The sequence below is a fragment of the Pongo abelii genome, chromosome 12, assembly GCF_028885655.2.
Source record: "Pongo abelii isolate AG06213 chromosome 12, NHGRI_mPonAbe1-v2.0_pri, whole genome shotgun sequence".
NCBI classification, from domain to species: domain Eukaryota; kingdom Metazoa; phylum Chordata; class Mammalia; order Primates; family Hominidae; genus Pongo; species Pongo abelii.
In genome coordinates this window covers 78629515-78648621 of record NC_071997.2, presented here as the reverse complement: position 1 = coordinate 78648621, position 19107 = coordinate 78629515, and the positions used below count along the sequence as shown (strand labels likewise).

Sequence of the window (19107 nt, the reverse complement as noted above, 5' to 3'; positions counted from 1 at the left end):
AAGTCAAGGAGAGAAGAGACAGAGAGAAAAGAGAGGGAGAGAGAGAAAAAGAGAGATAGAAGTAGTAAAGAAAAAACAGTGCGCCCTATTCCTTCAAAAGCCAGGGTAAATTTAAAACCTATAATTGATAATTGAAGGTCTTCTCTGTGACTCTGTAACACTCCAATACTACCTTGTTGTCAGGGTAAACAAGGGCGTAGCCTGAAAACACTGAGATCACTGACAACACATAGCCTTCCTATCAAAAATCCTTAACCCAGTAACCCACGGAAAAAGGCACATAGGATAAACAGGATCCATCTCTCATATTTCGTACCCGCAAGGACTTAATCCAGGGCAACAAAAAGTTTAAGATCAATAATTAGGGCATATTCCTACAAGGGAAAAGAAGGACAAAGGCCCTAGTGGGCAAAAACTCTACCTCAATCCTAACTCAAAAGGTTACCTACACCCTCTCTGAAAAGAATTTGCATAAGAACTGTTTTTTATGGGAATGCATCTTGATGGGGCAGCTGGGTTGTTATGAAATAGGAACTCAGCCCAGCTCTAGAACTCACCCTTGAGCACAAAGGCAATGTTGGGCATGCTGGTAAAGGACCACTAGAATCCAGCAGCCCGGACCCCTTTCTTTGTGGTCAAGAAAGGAGGGAAAAGGGGTGCAGGACTGCTACACTGGTAAGCATAACTAATCCGATAAGCAGAGATCCATGGGTAGTTACACACCCTGGAAAGGAATAAGCACTAGGACCACAGAGGACGCTCTAGGGCTAATGCTCATCAGAAAATGACTAGAGGTGTTGGCATCCCTATGTTCTTTTTTCAGATGGGACACGTTCCCCCCAAGGCAAAAACGCCCCTAAGATGTATTCTGGAGAATTTGGCCCAGAGTGTATGTACCTTTTTCCCTGTCAGACTTGAAGCAAATTAAAATAGACCTAGGTAAATTCTCAGATAACCCTGATGGCTATATTGACGTTTTACAAGGGTTAGAACAATCCTTTGATCTGATATACAGAGATATAATGTTACTGCTAGATCAGACACTAACCATAAAAGAAAGAAGAGCCGCCATAACTGCAACCCGAGAGTTTGGCAATCTCTGGTATCTCAGTCAGGTCAATGATAGGATGACAACAGAGAAAAGAGAACAATTCCCCACAGGCCAGCAGGCAGTTCCCAGTGTAGACCCTCAATGGGACGCAGAATCAGAACATGGAGATTGGTGCCGCAGACATTTGCTAACTTGCATGCTAGAAGGCTAAGGAAAACTAGGAAGAAGACTATGAATTACTCAATGATGTCCACTATAACACAGGGAAAGGAAGAAAAATCCTACCGCCTTTCTGGAGAGACTAAGGGAGGCACTGAGAAAGCATACCTCTCTGTCGCCTGACTCTATTGAAGGCCAACTAATCTTAAAGGATAATTTTATCACTCAGTCAGCTGCAGACATTAGAACAAAACTTCAAAAGTCCGCCTGAGGCCCGGAGCAAAACTTAGAAACCCTATTGAACTTGGCAACCTTGGTTTTTTATAACAGAGATCAGGAGGAGCAGGCAGAACGGGACAAACGGGATAAGAAAAAGGCCACCGCTTTAGTACGACGGGACAAACGGGATAAGAAAAAGGCCACCGCTTTAGTCATGGCCTTCAGGCAAACGGACTTTGAAGGCTCTGGAACAGGGAAAGGCTGAGCAAATCGAATGCCTAACAGGGATTGCTTTCAGTATGGTTTACAAGGACACTTTAAAAAAGATCGTCCGAATAGAAATAAGCCGCCCCCTCGTCCATGCCCCTTATGTCAAGGGAATCGCTGGAAGGCCCACTGCCCCAGGGGATGAAGGTCCTCTGAGTCAGAAGCCACTAACTAGATGATCCAGCAGCAGGACTGAGGGTACCCGGGGCAAGGGCCAGCCCATGCCATCACCCTCACAGAGCCCTGGGTATGCTTGACCATTGAGGGCCAGGAGGTTAACTGTCTCCTGGACACTGGCGCAGCTGTCTCAGTCTTACTCTCCTGTCCCGGACAACTGTCCTCCAGATCTGTCACTATCCAAGGGGATCCTAGGACAGGCAGTCACTATATACTTCTCCCAGCCACTAAGTTGTGACTGGCGAACTTTACTCTTTTCACATGCCTTTGTAATTATGCCTGAAAGTCCCACTCCTTTGCTAGGGAGCGACATCCTAGGAAAAACAGGGGCCGTTATACACTAGAATTAGGAGAAGGAAAAAGGGTAAATAGATATACAGACTCTAAGTATGCTTACCTAGCTCTCCATGCCCATGCAACAATATGGAGAGAAAGGAAATTCCTAACTTCCGAGGGAATACCTATCAAACATCAGGAAGACATTAGGAGATTACTTTTGGCTGTACAGAAACCTAAAGAGGTGGCAGTTTTACACTGCCGGGGTGATCAGAAAGAAAAGAAAAGAAGTAGAAGGGAACCACCAAGCAGATATTAAAGCCAAAAGAGTTGCAAGGTAGGACCCTCCATTAGAAATGCTTACAGAAGGACCCCTAGTATGGGGTAATCCCCTCCAGGAAATCAAGGCCCAGTACTCAGCAGAAGAAATAGAATGGGGGACCTCAAGAGGACATAGCTTCCTCCCCTCAGGATGGCTAGCCACTGAAGAAGGAAAAATACTTTTGCCTGCAGCTAACCAATGGAAATTACTTAAAACCCTTCACTAGACCTTTCACTTAGGCATTGATAGCACCCATCAGATGGCCAAATCATTATTTACTGGACCAGGCCTTTTCAAAACTATCAAGCAGATAGTCAGGGCCTGTGAAGTGTGCCGAAGAAATAATCCCTGGCACTTCAGGCCTACGTTTCAATCCCTGTATCTTTAATCTCCTTGTTAAGTTTGTCTCTTCCAGAATCAAAGCTGTAAAACTACAAATCGTTCTTCAAATGGACCCCCAGATGCAGTCCGTGACTAAGATCTACTGCGGACCCCTGGAACAGCCTGCTAGCCCATGCTCCGATGTTAACAACATCGAAGGCATTCCTCCTGAGGAAATCTCAACTGCACGACCCCTACTATGCCCCAATACAGCAGAAAGCACTTAAGAGCAGTCGTCGGCCAACCTCCCCAATAGCACTTGGGTTTTACTGTTGAGTGGGGGAACTGAGAGACAGGACTAGCTGGATTTCCTAGGCCGACTAAGAATTCCTAAGCCTAGCTGGGAAAGGTGACTGCACCTACCTTTAAACACGGGGCTTGTAACTCAGCTCACACCTGACCAATCAGGTAGTAAAGAGGGCTCACTAAAATACAAATTAGGCTACAGCACAAGGTAAAGAAATAGTCAAATCATATATCGCCTGAGAGCACAGAGGGAGGGACAATGATCAGGATATAAACTCACGCATTCGAGCAGGGAGCGGCAACCCCCTTTGGGTCCCCTCCCGTTGTATGGGGGCTCTGTTTTCACTCTATTAATCTTGCAAACAAAGAAAAAAAAAGGCAGAGGGAGAATTCATTCTCTCTTGAGCTAGGACATGCATATTCTCCTGCCCTTGGATATTGGAGATCCTGATCCTCAGGCCTTCAAATTCCAGGACTTATACCAGTGGCCTCCCACACCCCAGTTCTCAGTCCTTTGGCCTCAGACTGAGAGTTACACTATCACTTCCCCTTGTTCTCAGGCCTTCAGACTCAGGCTGAGTTACACCACCAGCTTCCCTGGTTCTCCATCTTACAGAGAGCATATCATGGGACTTCTCAGCTCCCATAATTACATTACCCAATTCCCATTGTAAATCCCCTCTTGTCTATCTATATATATTCTATTGGTTCTATTTCTCCAGAAAACTCTAACTTATCAAACAGTAATTGCACTTCTAAAACTCCATCCTACAGAAATGCTTACCCATGTGGACAAAGATATATACATAAGGATGTTCACTGAATCACTAGTTACAACAACAAAACTTTAGGAAACAAACAAAATGTCTATCAACAGGAGAATGGTTACATAAATTACATTACATCTCTACCATGAAATACTACGCAAGTGTTTTCACTCAAGAGAGCAGAAGAGTGACTTGGTCTGTTACATTTTAAAATGATCCCTCTAATATATTGAGGGTGGCCTGTCATAGAATGGAGAAGGAGCAATGGCAGATAGAGAAGATCTGTTAAGATGCTATTATAGCAACGCAGACAAGAGATGTGGCTCTGATAAGGATATTAATGGTAATGAGAAGTCATCTGACTGTATGTGTGTGTGTATACATACACACAAATATAGACATACACATAACACAAATTTGGTGACTGACTAGATGAGAAATATGAGAAAAAGAAAGGAATTAATGATGGCCCAGAGTTTCTGGCCTGAGCTGGAACAATGGAATATTTCTATCTAACAGATGAAAAAATTAAACCACTCAGAGGTTAAAAAACCTGTTTAAAGTCACACCAATAAAATGGTAGAGTCACTAGAATCCAGATCCATCTGACCGTAACTCTTAATTGCCATGCTACAATGATTTATTTGTCTAAGGAACTTCAGCATCTGTTACTGTGCCCAGTATTAGTGCATATTTTCTTATTTAACATGAAGTAATAAAAAATACTATGAGCTAGATCATTTATTAGCCAAATAAAAGTATTTTTTAGCTATATGCTTAATAATTAAAAGATTTTTAAGTGACTTTTAGTCAGCAAATGACTTATTATTGAATGGCATTAATTGTCAGTGAAGATCATTACTGCCCTCCAGGATGACAAGCTTCATAAAATCTCAACACCCACTACACCCAACCTCCAATACAGGAGAGAAGACAAGCAAATTTGTTACCTGTGCTAATATGTTAAACAGAAAACTAAAATGAGATACACAAGAAATACAAAAATATGTATGCATATTAAACTTCTATGTAATCTACACCACACTTGAACGCTCTTCTCCAACTTGAGTCAGAAGACCATGTATGGTACTCAGAATGGATTCCAAATCTAAACTGAAGAGACAGTGAAGCAAAACTCTTCTAACCATTTCAGATATTTCCATTTTATTTTGTAGGCCTACATACCTTCTTATTTTGGTGCACTAATTATCTTTTAGGAATCTCTGACAGTGTATTAATATTAGATAAATCTCAGGGAAGTAAGAAAATTATATAATAAAAGACAGCAGGTGTGGTGCATCACACCTGTAATCCCAGCACTTTGGGAAGCCAAGGCAGGAGGATCACTTGAGCCAAGGGTTTGAGACCAGCCTCGGCAACAAAGTGAGACAGTTAGCCACGCATTGGTGGTGTGTACCTGTAGTCCCAGCTACTTGGGAGGCTGAGGCAGGAGAACCGCTTGAATCTGGGAGGTGGAGGTGGAGGTGAGCTGAGATCGCACCACTGCACTCCCACCTGGGCGACACAGCAAGACTCTGTCTCAGAAAAAAAGGAAATACAGTTGGGCCTCTGTATCCATGGGTTTTGCACCTGCAGATTCAACCAACTGGGATGGAAGATAATAGCATTTGTGGGATGTGGAACCCACAGATACAGACGGCTGACTTTTTGTATGTGTGTATAGGACATTTTCCTATCTTCAGGGCAGACTGCAGAACTTGAGGAGCATCCATGAATTTTGGTGTCGGCGGACATTTTGGAACCAATTCTCTGTGGATACGGCGGGACAACTGTAGAGATGAATTTAACAGCCAGTTCAAATGCCTTTAGTCAAAAGCATGCCCAAGTTTACTCAGCAGATGAAAAAAATCTGTAACATAAACTACGCTATTCCAATATGAAGAAGAGATGTAACAGTATATTGGAAATGAGCTTTCTGCCTAGAAAAGGATATTCGAACTCATGTCTTTGTTACTACAAATAGTTTGGGAACTCAAGCTTTATAGTTAACTTCAAACAGATTCTGAAAACATATCTTAAGTGTTTGAAATTAGAGGAATAACATCTATTTTTCCAGTATCGTCAAACACTCAACTATAATAGACACTAGACACTTGAACATGTGATTTTAAAAACAATCATGACAAATTTCCTGCATTATGATCTAGGAAGTTTAGCCTTACCATCTCTTACCTGTTAAGACAAAAAAAAGAAAAAAACAAAACAACAACAACAAAAAAAAACCTACCACTACCAAAAACAACGTAAAGATTATTTCCTTTCCCGTCCAGCAGGTAACAAATTAGTAGTTCTGATGGGCTATGGACCCAGAAGTCTACATTTTAAGGACCTATACCTGGTGATGATAAGTATGCAGGGAAGAGGGTCTGAATTTCCATGATCAATGAAATGAAATTGGTTCTGAGTGTTACAATGCAGAGTATTATAGTCAACCTCAGTTTTACTGAATGCTATAAATTCATTCAATTAAATGTTAGAAGCATGGTATGAGAGAAAAAAAAAAGGGGGCTTTAGAGTCAGAGAAATGGGTTCAAATCAAATACCCTAGTTTATTATGTAACCTTTCACAAGTCAGCTTCTCTGAGCCTTGGTCTTTTCACCAATAAAATGAGGATAATACTGCCTCTAACATCACTTTTATAAATATTAGATAAAGAAGATAAATTGAGCATGTGGCACAATGACTATTACAAAGCAATGCTCAGTCACCATCTGTTTTCTTCCTACCCCCTCTCTACTAAATGTCAGAATCTCGCCTTTAGTCAATGCCCTTCACTCAGTAGTGTGCTGGTTAACATTGAATAACTAGCTGTCCAGAGGGAAGAAAGCCCAGTTTATAGCACTGGTTTGTAGCACTGGCTTATTTCTGTGGTGTAAATACTCCTACCATGGCTGATCCCAAGCATGAAGTCACTGAATGCAGAGGTGTAAAGAGATGTGCAGTAGCACACCATTTTTCTCTATCCCATCTGTTTTATTATCTCTACTTTGTTTTATTTTCTTCATAACACTTTTACCTTTTTAAATTATCTTGTTTAATTGTTTAGATATTTGTCATGTTTCCCCTGACAAGAAAAAGCATCAGGAAGGCAGGCATCTTGTCTCATGCTAAGTAGTTGTAAAGATTCCCAAAAGTATTAAAAAGTGTTTAAAAAGAAAAAGACTAATTCAATCAAAACACATCCTCAATTTCAGTACAATTGCTCTTTCTGTTTGGTAAAGGAAGAAAGAATAAACATGACCAGTAACTACCAAATGCTTAAATTCAAGCAGCAGACTACTTCTCCCATATCACCTAACTCAGTCAATAAAAAGAGGCCAGACAGAGGCACTTCCATATAAGATGTCCAACTAGAATATCATACTAATTGAATCCAAGGTAGGCAATCTTACTAGCCTTAATAAATAAATTCAGGCAGTTATTTTATGACTATAGAAAGGGAAACAAATACTACTGTTAATAAGTTACGTATTATACTTTTTTTATGTTTTATTAATCCAGCTTGTAGGCAAAGCCTCCGTACCTTGAATTTACTTTACCTGCATTAATTAACATCTGCAAACATTCTACAGAGTTGTGATAAGCTGCTTCATGAATTGGCATCCATCCCCTGTTATCAGCAACATCGACACTTCGGCCCCTTTTGAGCAGTTTCCTTAAGACTTTAACATTGCCTTCCCTGGCAGCAAGTCCAACTGTAGAGCATGTGTCCGCGTAAGCCTCTGTAAAATCCATTTGTTTGACCAGTCTACAAAACAAGGTAGAAGGATAATACTATAGTCAATAAAACAACACTTCACTCCTAGAGGTCAGCAAATCATGGTGGGCCTGTCTAATATCTCTCACATGACTGACAAAGAAGGGCCCACAATACAGAAAGTGACTGCCATGCCACAGTCTCTGCTGGTGCCTAAAGCGGGAAGTTTCTCTGTTTGGCATATTGGAATTCCTTAAAATGTTCCCACTAAAAACATGAAGGGACTTTTAAGTGTTCTATCTTTTCTCCTCTGGAAATGTTTGAGGAGTAGGCTTCTGCTCCTGTTCATACCCCACCACAACGCACTCTTTGGTGCTCCATTGATAAGAGCACCTCTGCTTAATCCCCAGTGTACACTACATTATGCAGAGATGGCCATTCAATTACCAGCAATGCTCAGCCTCAATATATAGCCCTCTATAGGAAACAACTAAACCCAAAGAGGCCAGAAAAGCAGTGAAAGATAGGTGTTATTCTAGTCTTCTTGCACCTGCTTGTCCTTTCCAGAAGAGGTTAAACACTCAGGTTCTCTATGCTTGACCAAATAGACCCACTGACTGAGCATACTGAAACCAACAGAGAACACCACAAAGAAATGAGCCCGGTTTTCCTACATAGCCCAGAAAGTTCTTAACAGAGTTCTTGCCCACATCATCTCCCTCCAATGCTCACTTCAAGTTCTCCTCCAGTCAGAGTCCAGTATAGCTCTCATGTGACTCTTTCAAAGACACAATTTCTTGTTAGTGACTCTATGAAGCAGTTTGGATATGGAATACGTATTTGATTACATAACTATTGTTAATTTTCTTAGATGTGATAATGGCATCACAGTTATTAGGAGAATGTCCTTATTCTTTTTTTTTAGGGAACTTGCTCTAGGATGAATGTCCTTATTCTTATAAGACACATGTAGAGTATGTGGCAGTAAAATGTCATAACACATGCAACTTCAAATGTTTTCCATTTAAAAGTATAAATAAAGTAAAAAGGAAGTAAAGCAACTGTGCAAAATGGTAATTATTGGATCTAGATGAAAGGTATTGGTCATTACACTCTTTTTATCTGAGTTTTCTGTATATTCAAAATTTTTCAAAAAAGAAGGGTTAGCAACCATGTCAGGCAATTTGAAACTACAACTTAGAGAAAATAGGAAAAGACTTGTTTTTTTTTGTTTGTTTGGTAGCAGCTTCCTGCTGATTTCTTTATAAGAAAACAAATAATACCCCTTGAATCTGAGTGTTTTAGCATTCAAGACCATGGTATAAAAATCTTCAAGAAAGAACAATCACTTGGTAAGGTTTCTGTTTTCACACACAGAGACACAGCCATGATAGTCCAAGCGAATTTCCTAAACAATATTTTGCAGCAAGAGCTTTAATGAGCAGATCTTCAAAAAATTTTAGGATCCTTGACCCCTTGGAGAAACTCATGAAAGCTGTAGTTTGCCCCTAGAAAAGTGTACACCCCAAATTTTGTACACAAATTCAGGTTCCCCAGCTCGTTTCCAAAGCCTTTACAGGGGCCCCAAGTTAAGAACATTTGCCTGCTCTTTTGTGAACAAGCCACTGATAATACTAAAGATGAATAAATTTGTGTAAAATTTAAATATATAAACAATTCCCATTAAAATGACAGCTACTCTTTCACAGGCGTAAACTTCTATTGTAAACTTTCTGCTTTTATTTGAAAGGCAAAAGACCTTTTTTTTCAGGACATAAAATCAAATATGGATTACACTCCTCCGGCTGCTGTTATATAGGCAAAAATCTAATTTCCAAAGCAGAACAAAACGTGTTTCTAGGTGCTACCTGCGGTGCTGGTACACCGCCTCCGTATCTGGACACGAGTGACGACTCCTGCTCTTTTCTCCTTCCTCGGCCCCGTTAGAAATAAGCCCAGTTCCAATTTCAGAGCCAAATAGCTCCAAAAAGCATTGTGGGTATTGTAGTTTTCTGCACACGGGCACTAAAGGTAAGTTAGGGTGATTTACGGAGGCTGCAAAAGAATCCATTGCTTACTACACCGAAGGTCAATGCCTCTTGACACCCTCATCAAGGAAATAAAATAAAGCTGACTGAGATCCGCTCGGAAAACCTTTCTGGATCTAAACTCCCAGTACGCTTTGCGCCCCAAGTGGCCATCGCGCCTGCGCCCCGCGCAGCCGGTTACTCGCTTACCGGAGGCTTCAGTCCCCAGCGGCGCGGCGACAGCTAGGGTTCACGGCCGCTGTGGCAGAGGAGCCGCGAGAAGATGTGGGTTTTTGGTTACGGGTCCCTGATCTGGAAGGTGGATTTCCCCTATCAGGACAAGCTGGTCGGATACATCACAAACTACAGCAGGCGCTTCTGGCAGGGCAGCACAGACCACCGCGGGGTGCCCGGCAAGGTGAGGCGCCGGTCAGCTCCCCACACGTACTGCCCCCGGACCCCTGCTCCCCAACTCCACACACAGCACCCACACCCTAGGGAACCACACCTTAGCGCTTCATGGGGGCCAAGCGCATGGCTTGGGGTAACACTTATTTCTGTAGATTTTCCCTGCCACCTGCCCGCCATCTCTAACCCAGCCCGGGCACTCCTTCCGAAGCTGCTTAAGATGCCGGTGGTTAGTTTCTAGAGACGGCGAGAAGCGCGGGCACAGGCGCACGAGCTCGCACCAGGCTGAGTGCGGAGATGGGGACTCCATCTCTCTGCAACCTCTGCCAAAAGAAAAAAAATCCCACTGATGGAAAGATGAATGTTCATGTCACCACAGAGTTGAAATAGTAAATCAAGCTGCAAATTCAGCTTTTTAGCAATTAAATTTGTTGGCATTTCTGCATTCTAGCCGACTTTCATGGGCTTGCGATTAAACGTGCATGTTACTTCTAGGATTTCTTTACATCTTCCAAAGTTTTATTTTCTGACATCTAGGATTGCAGAACGAGTTTCCAAAATTTTCGCTGGTTATTAAGGAACTCACTTTGGTTTTCAGTACTAGTGAAGTTAAATGTTCTGGTTATATGAGTAACACAGTACCAAACTCATTACTATATCCAGCATTATTTATATTAAAATATATAATACTTTTAAAATACTATTTTAAAAGCATGCTTTTAAAATACTATTAAAATATATAAAATAATATACTTATAAAAGTATAATATAATAAAATATATTATACTTTCTTGATGGTTCTCATAATTATAATATGAAATGTCAGTTCATTGATTCACTTTTCAGTCGGTCATACAAAGACATTAATCTCAATATATGTATAGAGAATTAGCAGCAGCTCACTGCTTATGCAAATCAGCTTTGTACTGGCTACAAAACAACTAATCCATAAAGAAAATTAAGATTGAGGTAACTAATAATTTGGAAATTGGTCAATGGAAAGGGGAAGAGATCAAGGCTCTAAAGTAGTTTGCACCTGCTCATAAGAGAGACATGGGATTAAAATCACGAAAAGAACCTGAGTTAGAAACCATTCTATCTCAACGAGAGTTGGTCAATCAAGAACTTGGCTTTTAAGTAGACTATACTGGCCTACTGGGATGTTGGACACAATGACCTGAAAAGGGGCAAATGGCTTAGGGTGAATGCACATTTACAGATCAACAGAAATGTCATGGCCAAAGTATCTCCAAGAATGTTCTAAAACAATATTCAAGACATTAAAGAACTAAGCTAAATTAAATGGCTTCTGAGTTGTCAGTTTTGGCTGGGCCCGGTAGCTCACGCCTCTGATCTCAACACTTTGGAAGTTTGAGCCAGGACTGCTTGAGGCCAGGAGTTTGAGAGTTGTCAGTTTTGATATGAATATTTAAAATTGCTATTCCGAAAAGAAAACCTTTAGCCCAGGCTCCCATTATAATGACCAAGTATTAAATATTTATGTATGTGGCTATAACAACATACTTCACTACTCTAGTCTCGACCAAAATGTACAGTGTGTTACAAAACACACTGAGATATGTATGCTGTCAGAATAGACTGATGATTAGAAATTGCCTAGTCAACACAACAGTCCATGATTCTTTAAAAGGAGAAAGGGGCTGGCCAGGCGTGGTGTTTCCCGCCTATATTCCCAGCACTTTAGGAGGCCTAGGCGGGTGGATCACCTGAGGTCGGGAGTTCAACACCAGCCTGACCACATGGAGAAACCCCGTCTCTACTAAAAATACAAAATTAGCCGGGCGTGGTGGCGCACGCCGGTAGAGTCCCAGCTACTCTGGAGGCTGAGGCAGGAGAATCGCTTGTACCCAGGAGGGAGACGTTGCGGTGAGCCGAGATTGCGCCACTGCACTCCAGCCTGAGCAACAAGAGTGAAATTCCGTCTCAAAAAAAAAAAAAAAAAGAGCTAAAAAAAGGTGTCTTTCTGATCACCTAAGACTCAGAATTCTAACTGCACTTAATACCATACATCTTAGCCCATATCTTGGCTCTATTTATTTCACGTTAGTTTGCATTCTAGAATGACAATAAAAGCTACTGGAACCAAGAATCAAGATTTCATCTTCTCCACAGCACACAGTAGGTATGCATAAATAACTTCTACTTCACTTTGAAATTGAAAATAATATGGCATTATCTACTTGACCCTCACCAATATATATATCCTCATTGTAGCATTATCTTAAAAAGAAAACAAGTCAGAAATCTAAATGTCCAAGAACACAGGAGTGTTTATAGTTCATCAATGACACAATATTATGCAACTATTAAAATGTATGAGAAGACTAACAGGAAAATTAAATGAGAAATCATAATCCAAAATCCCATGTGTTCCATGGTTACGAATTATCTATACAAACAGATAAAGACTAGAAGGAAACAGCAACAAAGATGACACAAATGCCTGGATGAATTTAGGCTCGCTATGTGCCAGACATTGGGCATACAAGTAGGTAAAATTGTGGCTTATGACTCAGCATTCCCATGAATGATGTTAAGGTATCAGTACACATACAGCCTTTGGTACACTGTAGACGAATTTTATTTTAAAAAAAAAAAAAAAAAAGCTTGCAGGCACTGATAGGTGTCATCTTTGTGCCTTAAATTATGGAACATTCCAAGTCTGGACTTTCTCTAAGGCTTTCTATTTATAAACAAAGACTGTTTTATCAGTCTTTGAAATGGGAGAACAAATAAAACTTGTTTTGGCTTCATAATATATCATTTCAGCCTCAAGTTGAATAGTAAAAAGTGAAGCTTTCCATAAAATTGTTAACTGACCTGTGTTAAAACCAAAATGGGAAAATAAAATTGCCTAGAACACAGGTGGTCTGATTGTTCCATATAAGAACTATACGAATAGGCCAGTTCTAATACTAACCTTTCAATAGGGCAAAGTAAAGTTCATTTATGAATGTAAAAAGAATGCCTACCTTGAAGCACCATTACCATATACAGAAAGGTAAGAACACTTCATAACTCAGAAGTGTAAATTACTCATTCTCTCTCACTTAAAACCTCTTAATATCCCCTGGTAGCAGTGGTTCTTAAAGTATGAGCCCCAAAACAATTTCTGAAATCAGCGGGAAAGTTGTTACAAATGCAAATTCTTAGACGGCTCCAGACCTACAGAATAAAAAATTCTGGAGGTGTGGCCTAATAATGTGTTTGTCAAGCCCTCTAGGTCATTTTGATCCACTAAATTTGAAAGTCACTTGCCTATATATAGGAAAGCACCCTTTATGTCATATTTTTTTTCCCTAATAAAACTATAGGCCGGGTGCAGTGGCTCACGCCTGTAATCCCAGCACTTTGGGAGGCCGAGGCGGGTAGATTACCTAAGGTCAGGAGTTCGATACCAGCCTGGCCAACATGGTAAACCCGTCTCTACTGAAAATACAAAAATTAGCTGGGTGTCATGGCGGGTGCCTGTAATCCCAACTACTCAGGAGGCTGAGGTGAGAGAATCGCTTGAACCCGAGAGTTGGAGGTTGCAGTGAGCCAAGATTGCAGCACTGCACTCCAGCCTGGGCTTGTTGAGCAAAACTCCATCTCAAAAAAATAAATAAATAAATAAAACTATAACATTCTTTTTTCCTAAGGGAAAAACCAGAATATTTATAATTACTGCTTCCATTTGCCTTTCATTTTAGATGACCTTTAGTTACTGGTATGTTTTCCAATATATCCATGTAAAGTGAACATAATATACCTAATACGTATAAATTGATGGAAATCTTTTAGAAAGGCCAACAGTCTCTAGATAAGGTAGGTTCTCTTAATTCACTTTAGCTTTATCATAAAAAATAACTATGCTTAAGAAATAGTGCTTCTTATGAGCAAATATAGTTCAAATATTCCATGTCAAAAATGTTGCTAATGCTCAGCTACTTAATGAAATTTATTAATTCAGAAAAAAATTTTTTTTTACCTTTTTTAAAACAGCCTGGAAGAGTTGTGACTCTTGTTGAAGATCCTGCGGTATGGTATAAATATTCTTTTTTGTATAATTTTAATTTTATAAAATGTGGCGATGTTTCTGTTTCAATTTGATTAACAATCATCACAGACAATTTGAACTACCCTAAATTTAGAATTCTTCTCTGTATTTGTGGGTTTTTTTCGTGTTTGTGAAAAATGAGGCCAAGTTAGAATGCAGAGTGCAAGGCAGACAACAATGTACAGACAAATAGCATGTAGTTTTCGTTTTTGTGGGATTTTTTGAGACGGAGTCTAGCTCTGTCGCCCAGGCTGGAGTGCAGTGGCGGATCTCGGCTCACTGCAAGCTCCGCCTCCCGGGTTCACGCCATTCTCCTGCCTCAGCCTCCCGAGTAGCTGGGACTACAGGCGCCCGCCACCATGTCTGGCTAATTTTTTGTATTTTTAGTAGAGACGAGGTTTCACCGTGTTAGCCAGGATGGTCTCGATCTCCTGACCTCGTGATCCGCCTGCCTTGGCCTCCCAAAGTGCTGGGATTACAGGCATGAGCCACCGCGCCCAGCCGTGGGTTTTTTTTAAAAAACAAGTTTATTAACTAAGAATTTTGTGGTCCCCTTTGACATTAATGGAAATACCTCCCCGACAGCCAGACTACCACCAAGAATTAAATGGAACCCTTAAAAGCTCTCTTCACTTTTGCTACCAGTCTCATTTTCAGCAGAAATCTAAGTGAGGAATTCTTACTTTCTTTATTGCTTAATTGTATGAGTAGCACCTGTGTGTTGTGTTTTGTGTTTTTGTTTTTAAGTTCAGGAGTACATGTGCAGGATGTGCAAGTTTGTTACATAGGTAAACATGTGTCATGGGGGTTTGTTGTACAGATTATTTCATCACCCAGGTATTAACATTAAGCCTAGTATCGATTAGTTATTTTTCTAGATCCTCTCCCTCCTCCCACCCTCCACCCTCCCGTAGACCCCAGTAGCACCTGTGATTTTAAAACTGGTTTGGAGCACCAGAAAGTTTTATTTAACCAACAATCCTCGGTTTCTTAAATATTTTCAGTCATTTTATTGGGGTATAGATTCAGAATTTTATATTGTGAAATTAAATGTTTAACTTTGGAAAGGAGTTTAATATACAAAAATCAAGCAGTAATGGCAGATAAATAATGGTGTGGATTAGGAAATGCTTTAATAATTGATACTATGAAAAGCATTTATAAAAAAGAGCTTCAAATTGGTAACTAATAACTCCTAATTAAACAGTTAATAAACAAATGGCACTTTGTTTCTAGAATTTTTTAATGACCAAGTGAAAGGCTCATATTTTTCATTTCAGTCCCGTTATTAAAGACCAAATTAAAAAAAAAAAAATTTAAGATAAAATATCTTGCTGGGCCTGTGATACAAAGAAATTATTCACAATGGAGATTTTAAAGTGCTTATTTCCTTTATTGTTTAGTATGCTCTTTCTTCTGTGCACTTTAAGTGGAGAAAAACTGTATTGACTTTTATTTATTTTTTATTTTTTTGAGACAGTCTCACTCTATCACCCAGGCTAGAGTTCAGTGGCGTGATCTCAGCTCACTGCCACCTCTGCCACCTGGGTTCAAGCAATCCTCCTGCCTCAGCCTCCTGAGTAGCTGGGATTACAAGTGCCTGCCACTGTGCCTGACTAATTTTTGTATTTTTAGTAAAGACGGTGTTTCACCATCTTGGCCAGGCTGGTCTTCCACTCCTGACCTCGTGATCCACTCACCTTGGCCTCCCAAAGTGCTGGTATTACAGGCATGAGCCACCGCTCCTGGCCCACTTTTAAAAATATACAAGATACGGGCAGGCATGGTGGCTCACGCCTGTAATCCCAGCACACTGCGAGGCCGAGGCAGGTGGATCACTTGAGGTCAGGAGTTTGAGACCAGCCTGGCCAACATGACAAAACCCCTTCTCTACTAAAAATACAAAAATTAGCTGGGCATGGTGGTGCATTCCTGTAATCCCAGTCACTCGAGAGGCTGGGGCAGGAGAATAGCTTGAACCCGGGAGGCTGAGGTTGCAGTAGGCCAAGATCGTGCCACTGCACCGCAGCCTGGGCAACAGACAAGACTTCATCTCAAAAACAAACAGAAAAGAATATATGAGATACTGTCTTAGATCACAACCTATCTTCACCTATTTTAATTAGCCTTATAAATACCACTGTATTCTTTTCATTTTTCAACAGGGATGTGTATGGGGTGTTGCATACAGATTGCCAGTAGGAAAGGAAGAAGAAGTAAAAGCATACCTTGACTTCAGAGAGAAAGGAGGCTACAGAACCACAACAGTCATTTTTTATCCAAAAGATCCTACAACAAAACCATTCAGTGTATTGCTATATATTGGAACATGTGATAATCCTAATTATCTTGGTCCTGCACCTCTGGAAGACATTGCTGAACAAATTTTTAATGCAGCTGGTCCAAGTGGAAGAAATACAGAGTATCTTTTTGAACTTGCAAATTCTATTAGGAACCTTGTGCCAGAAGAAGCAGATGAGCATCTTTTCGCTTTGGAAAAATTAGTAAAGGAACGTTTAGAAGGGAAACAGAACCTCAATTGCATATAAAGAACTAATCATTGACTTTTCTAAACAAGCAGAGCTTTTAGTCTTCAGAGAATTAACTTCAGTGCACAAAGACAATATGATTTGGAAATACGTTTACTTAAAGATCTTATTTTTAATGTAGTGAGGATATTATCTAAACTTACATTTTAACTAGAAATGTCCTGAAACACATATATTCAAAAGATTGGGATACAGTGAAAGAAAAATTCAAATTTTAATAACATAAAGATTTCCTAACTTTATGTTATTGAACACTTACTCACTAGAAGTGAGTTCTTTAGAAAAATACAGTGAAGGACTCAGTTCAGTGTTGTTTTTATCACAGTGACAATAATCCTGTTTCATATCCCAATACTATTTTGAAGTTCTAAAGAATTAAACCAAAATTCCAATAAATATAAGGTTATGCCTTCAATATATTCATATACAATTCTGTAACCATGGTTTAAAATAAGCTTAAAATAACATGATTAGAAATACACAATAATATGAACAGTATTTCAGCCTTAATTGTGAATTTCCTTGTTATTCAGGTATTAAATGAAACCTTTTGAGTTTTTAGCCAAAAACTGGCATTTTTTAAATACAAAAATTTCCTTGGAATTATAATGTACTGTACCTCTTCTTTTTTAAATAAAGGCATTTTACTATATGGAAAATAACTCACTAAAGCATAAATTACATTATACAAATCATGATCACTAATGATGTAGTCTGTCATTCACTTTGTATTAATCTTATACCAAAACTGAAAAAGATGGGCTGATACTACAAATTAATGGAACATATAATGAAAATTCAGTTTTTAAAACAGCTTTTGGAATTCTTTGTCACTCTCTCGATTTATGTGTGTGTGTGTGTGTGTATATATATATAAAAATTTTTTTTTCTTTGCAGCCTGCGTCTGGCCATCCCACAGGCTGGAAAGTGTAACCTCTGGCAGAAGCCAAGAACAGGCACCTCCTAGAATTATAATTTTGTTTTGTTTTTTGAGATGGAGTATCGCTCTGTTGCCTAGGCTGAAGTGCAGTGGTGCCAACCTCAGCTCACTGCAGCCTTCACCTCCCAGGTTCAAGGAATTCTCCTGCCTCATCCTCCCGGGTAGCTGGATTACAGGCATGTGCCACCACGCCCAGCTAATTTTTGTATTTTTAGTAGAGACAGGGTTTCACCATGTTGGCCAAGCTGGTCTCGAACTCCTGACCTCAAGTGATCCATCAGCCTCAGCCTCCCAAAGTGCTAGGATTACAGGTGTGAGCCACCACGCCTGGCCTATAATTTTTTATTTGTATAAATTTATGGGCTACAAGTGCCATTTTGTTACATGCATAGATTGTATTTTTTTAAGAAGTGGCATTACCTGATTATTTGTACGTAATTTTTTTTTCTTTATCTTGTCACCTAAAGAAGAGTATCAATTGGGTGTATGCTGCTACTCAACTAGGAAACAAGTTATTAACTCACATAGAATTAACTTTGATTCAAACTATTCAGGTTATTCCTGATTATAGGTTCTTTCTTTCTCAATAGGACATATAATCTCTCTAGAATCTTTCACCATAAAAACTTCAGTATAAAACTAAACATAATATACTTACTAAAAGCTCCTTAAACTCAGGCATGACTAATAATTAGTACAGAAGTTTTTCACATAAAGCTGTCCTACATGTCCTTTTCATGTTTTCCTATTTATTAACATCTTAGTAATTTACTCAGCTACATAACTACTTTAAATATTTTCCAACATTTTAAATATTAGTTTTCCAGATGGCATTTCACTTGTCCTGTAAAACAGAAAGTGTGATAAATTTATTAATGAATATCTCATAAGGATGTGCTAGGCACTTTACATATCGAGGCATATGTCCTCATTTTCTGGATAATTCCTCTAGCTTGTCTCCATTGTAACTTGCACTCAGTTACGCATCTAACAAATGGCTAAAATCCAGGTTGCTCTGATGTTGGAGCACAGGATTCTTCTATAACATGTTTTTAAAAACCCATGTGAACTTAACTTTTCTTACTACCCTGCTTGTTTTTTCAGAAGGTAAACAAGATTAAACAAGATTAATGATTAATTTCATGTGTATAATGAAATAGTATGTAACTGGTTATATAAAGATGTTCGAGTTAATTTTGACAGATGTGTATATATTCTCACAAATATAATAAGCCTATCCAAGATTGACATGCTCAGAATCATGTTAGTCAATGCAGAGATCTAGTTTTTCATTTTACAAAGTCCAAAGGAGTATGTGACTCCCCAAAGTCATTACCACTTAATAACTAGTTTACAAATATCAAGAGGGAGGGATTACTTTGGGATCCCCATTTATACATCTTTCTAGGTTTTCCATTAGAAGTTAAACTAGAAGATTTGTGAATATACACGTGATATACCATCATCATTTACAGGGAGACTGTGTTCTAACAGCCCAAGGAAGGGATATTCATTTTCGTTAGGATGGAGAGAAACCTG

The 19107-nt window shown here is 39.6% G+C and overlaps 2 protein-coding genes across 15 annotated transcripts in view; one reads left to right on the top strand and one right to left on the bottom strand.

Moving 5' to 3' along the window:
• ASB3 (ankyrin repeat and SOCS box containing 3) overlaps positions 1 to 19107 on the bottom strand; it is a 256125-nt gene that overhangs the window by 224004 nt on the left and 13014 nt on the right. For 5 of the 10 annotated variants that reach the window (XM_024241978.3, NM_001204507.1, XM_063713281.1 and 2 more), the window contains exon 2: positions 7427 to 7635. The exons of 1 other annotated variant lie outside the window; for it this stretch is intronic. In XM_024241978.3, the coding sequence (XP_024097746.1) occupies positions 7427 to 7635 (209 nt within the window). Of the gene's footprint in view, positions 1 to 7410; positions 7636 to 9452; positions 9744 to 10119; positions 10137 to 19107 lie in introns of those variants that run through there. 4 more of the 10 variants (XM_054546467.2, XM_054546456.2, XM_054546507.2 and 1 more) reach the window with 3 other exon arrangements.
• CHAC2 (ChaC glutathione specific gamma-glutamylcyclotransferase 2) lies at positions 9769 to 17290 on the top strand. Of its 5 annotated transcripts, none has more exons than XM_024242455.3 (4): positions 9894 to 10029; positions 12100 to 12162; positions 14025 to 14065; positions 16245 to 17290. In XM_024242455.3, exons 3-4 carry the CDS (start codon positions 14063 to 14065, stop codon positions 16626 to 16628), a joined length of 387 nt encoding a protein of 128 aa, XP_024098223.1. In that variant the 5' UTR covers positions 9894 to 10029; positions 12100 to 12162; positions 14025 to 14062; the 3' UTR covers positions 16629 to 17290. The 5 variants fall into 5 exon arrangements, with proteins under 5 accessions (XP_002812085.1, XP_009235595.1, XP_024098223.1 ...); XM_054547573.2 differs by having other exon boundaries at positions 9941 to 10029; positions 12088 to 12162; XM_002812039.6 differs by lacking the exon at positions 12100 to 12162 and having other exon boundaries at positions 9769 to 10029; positions 14025 to 14060.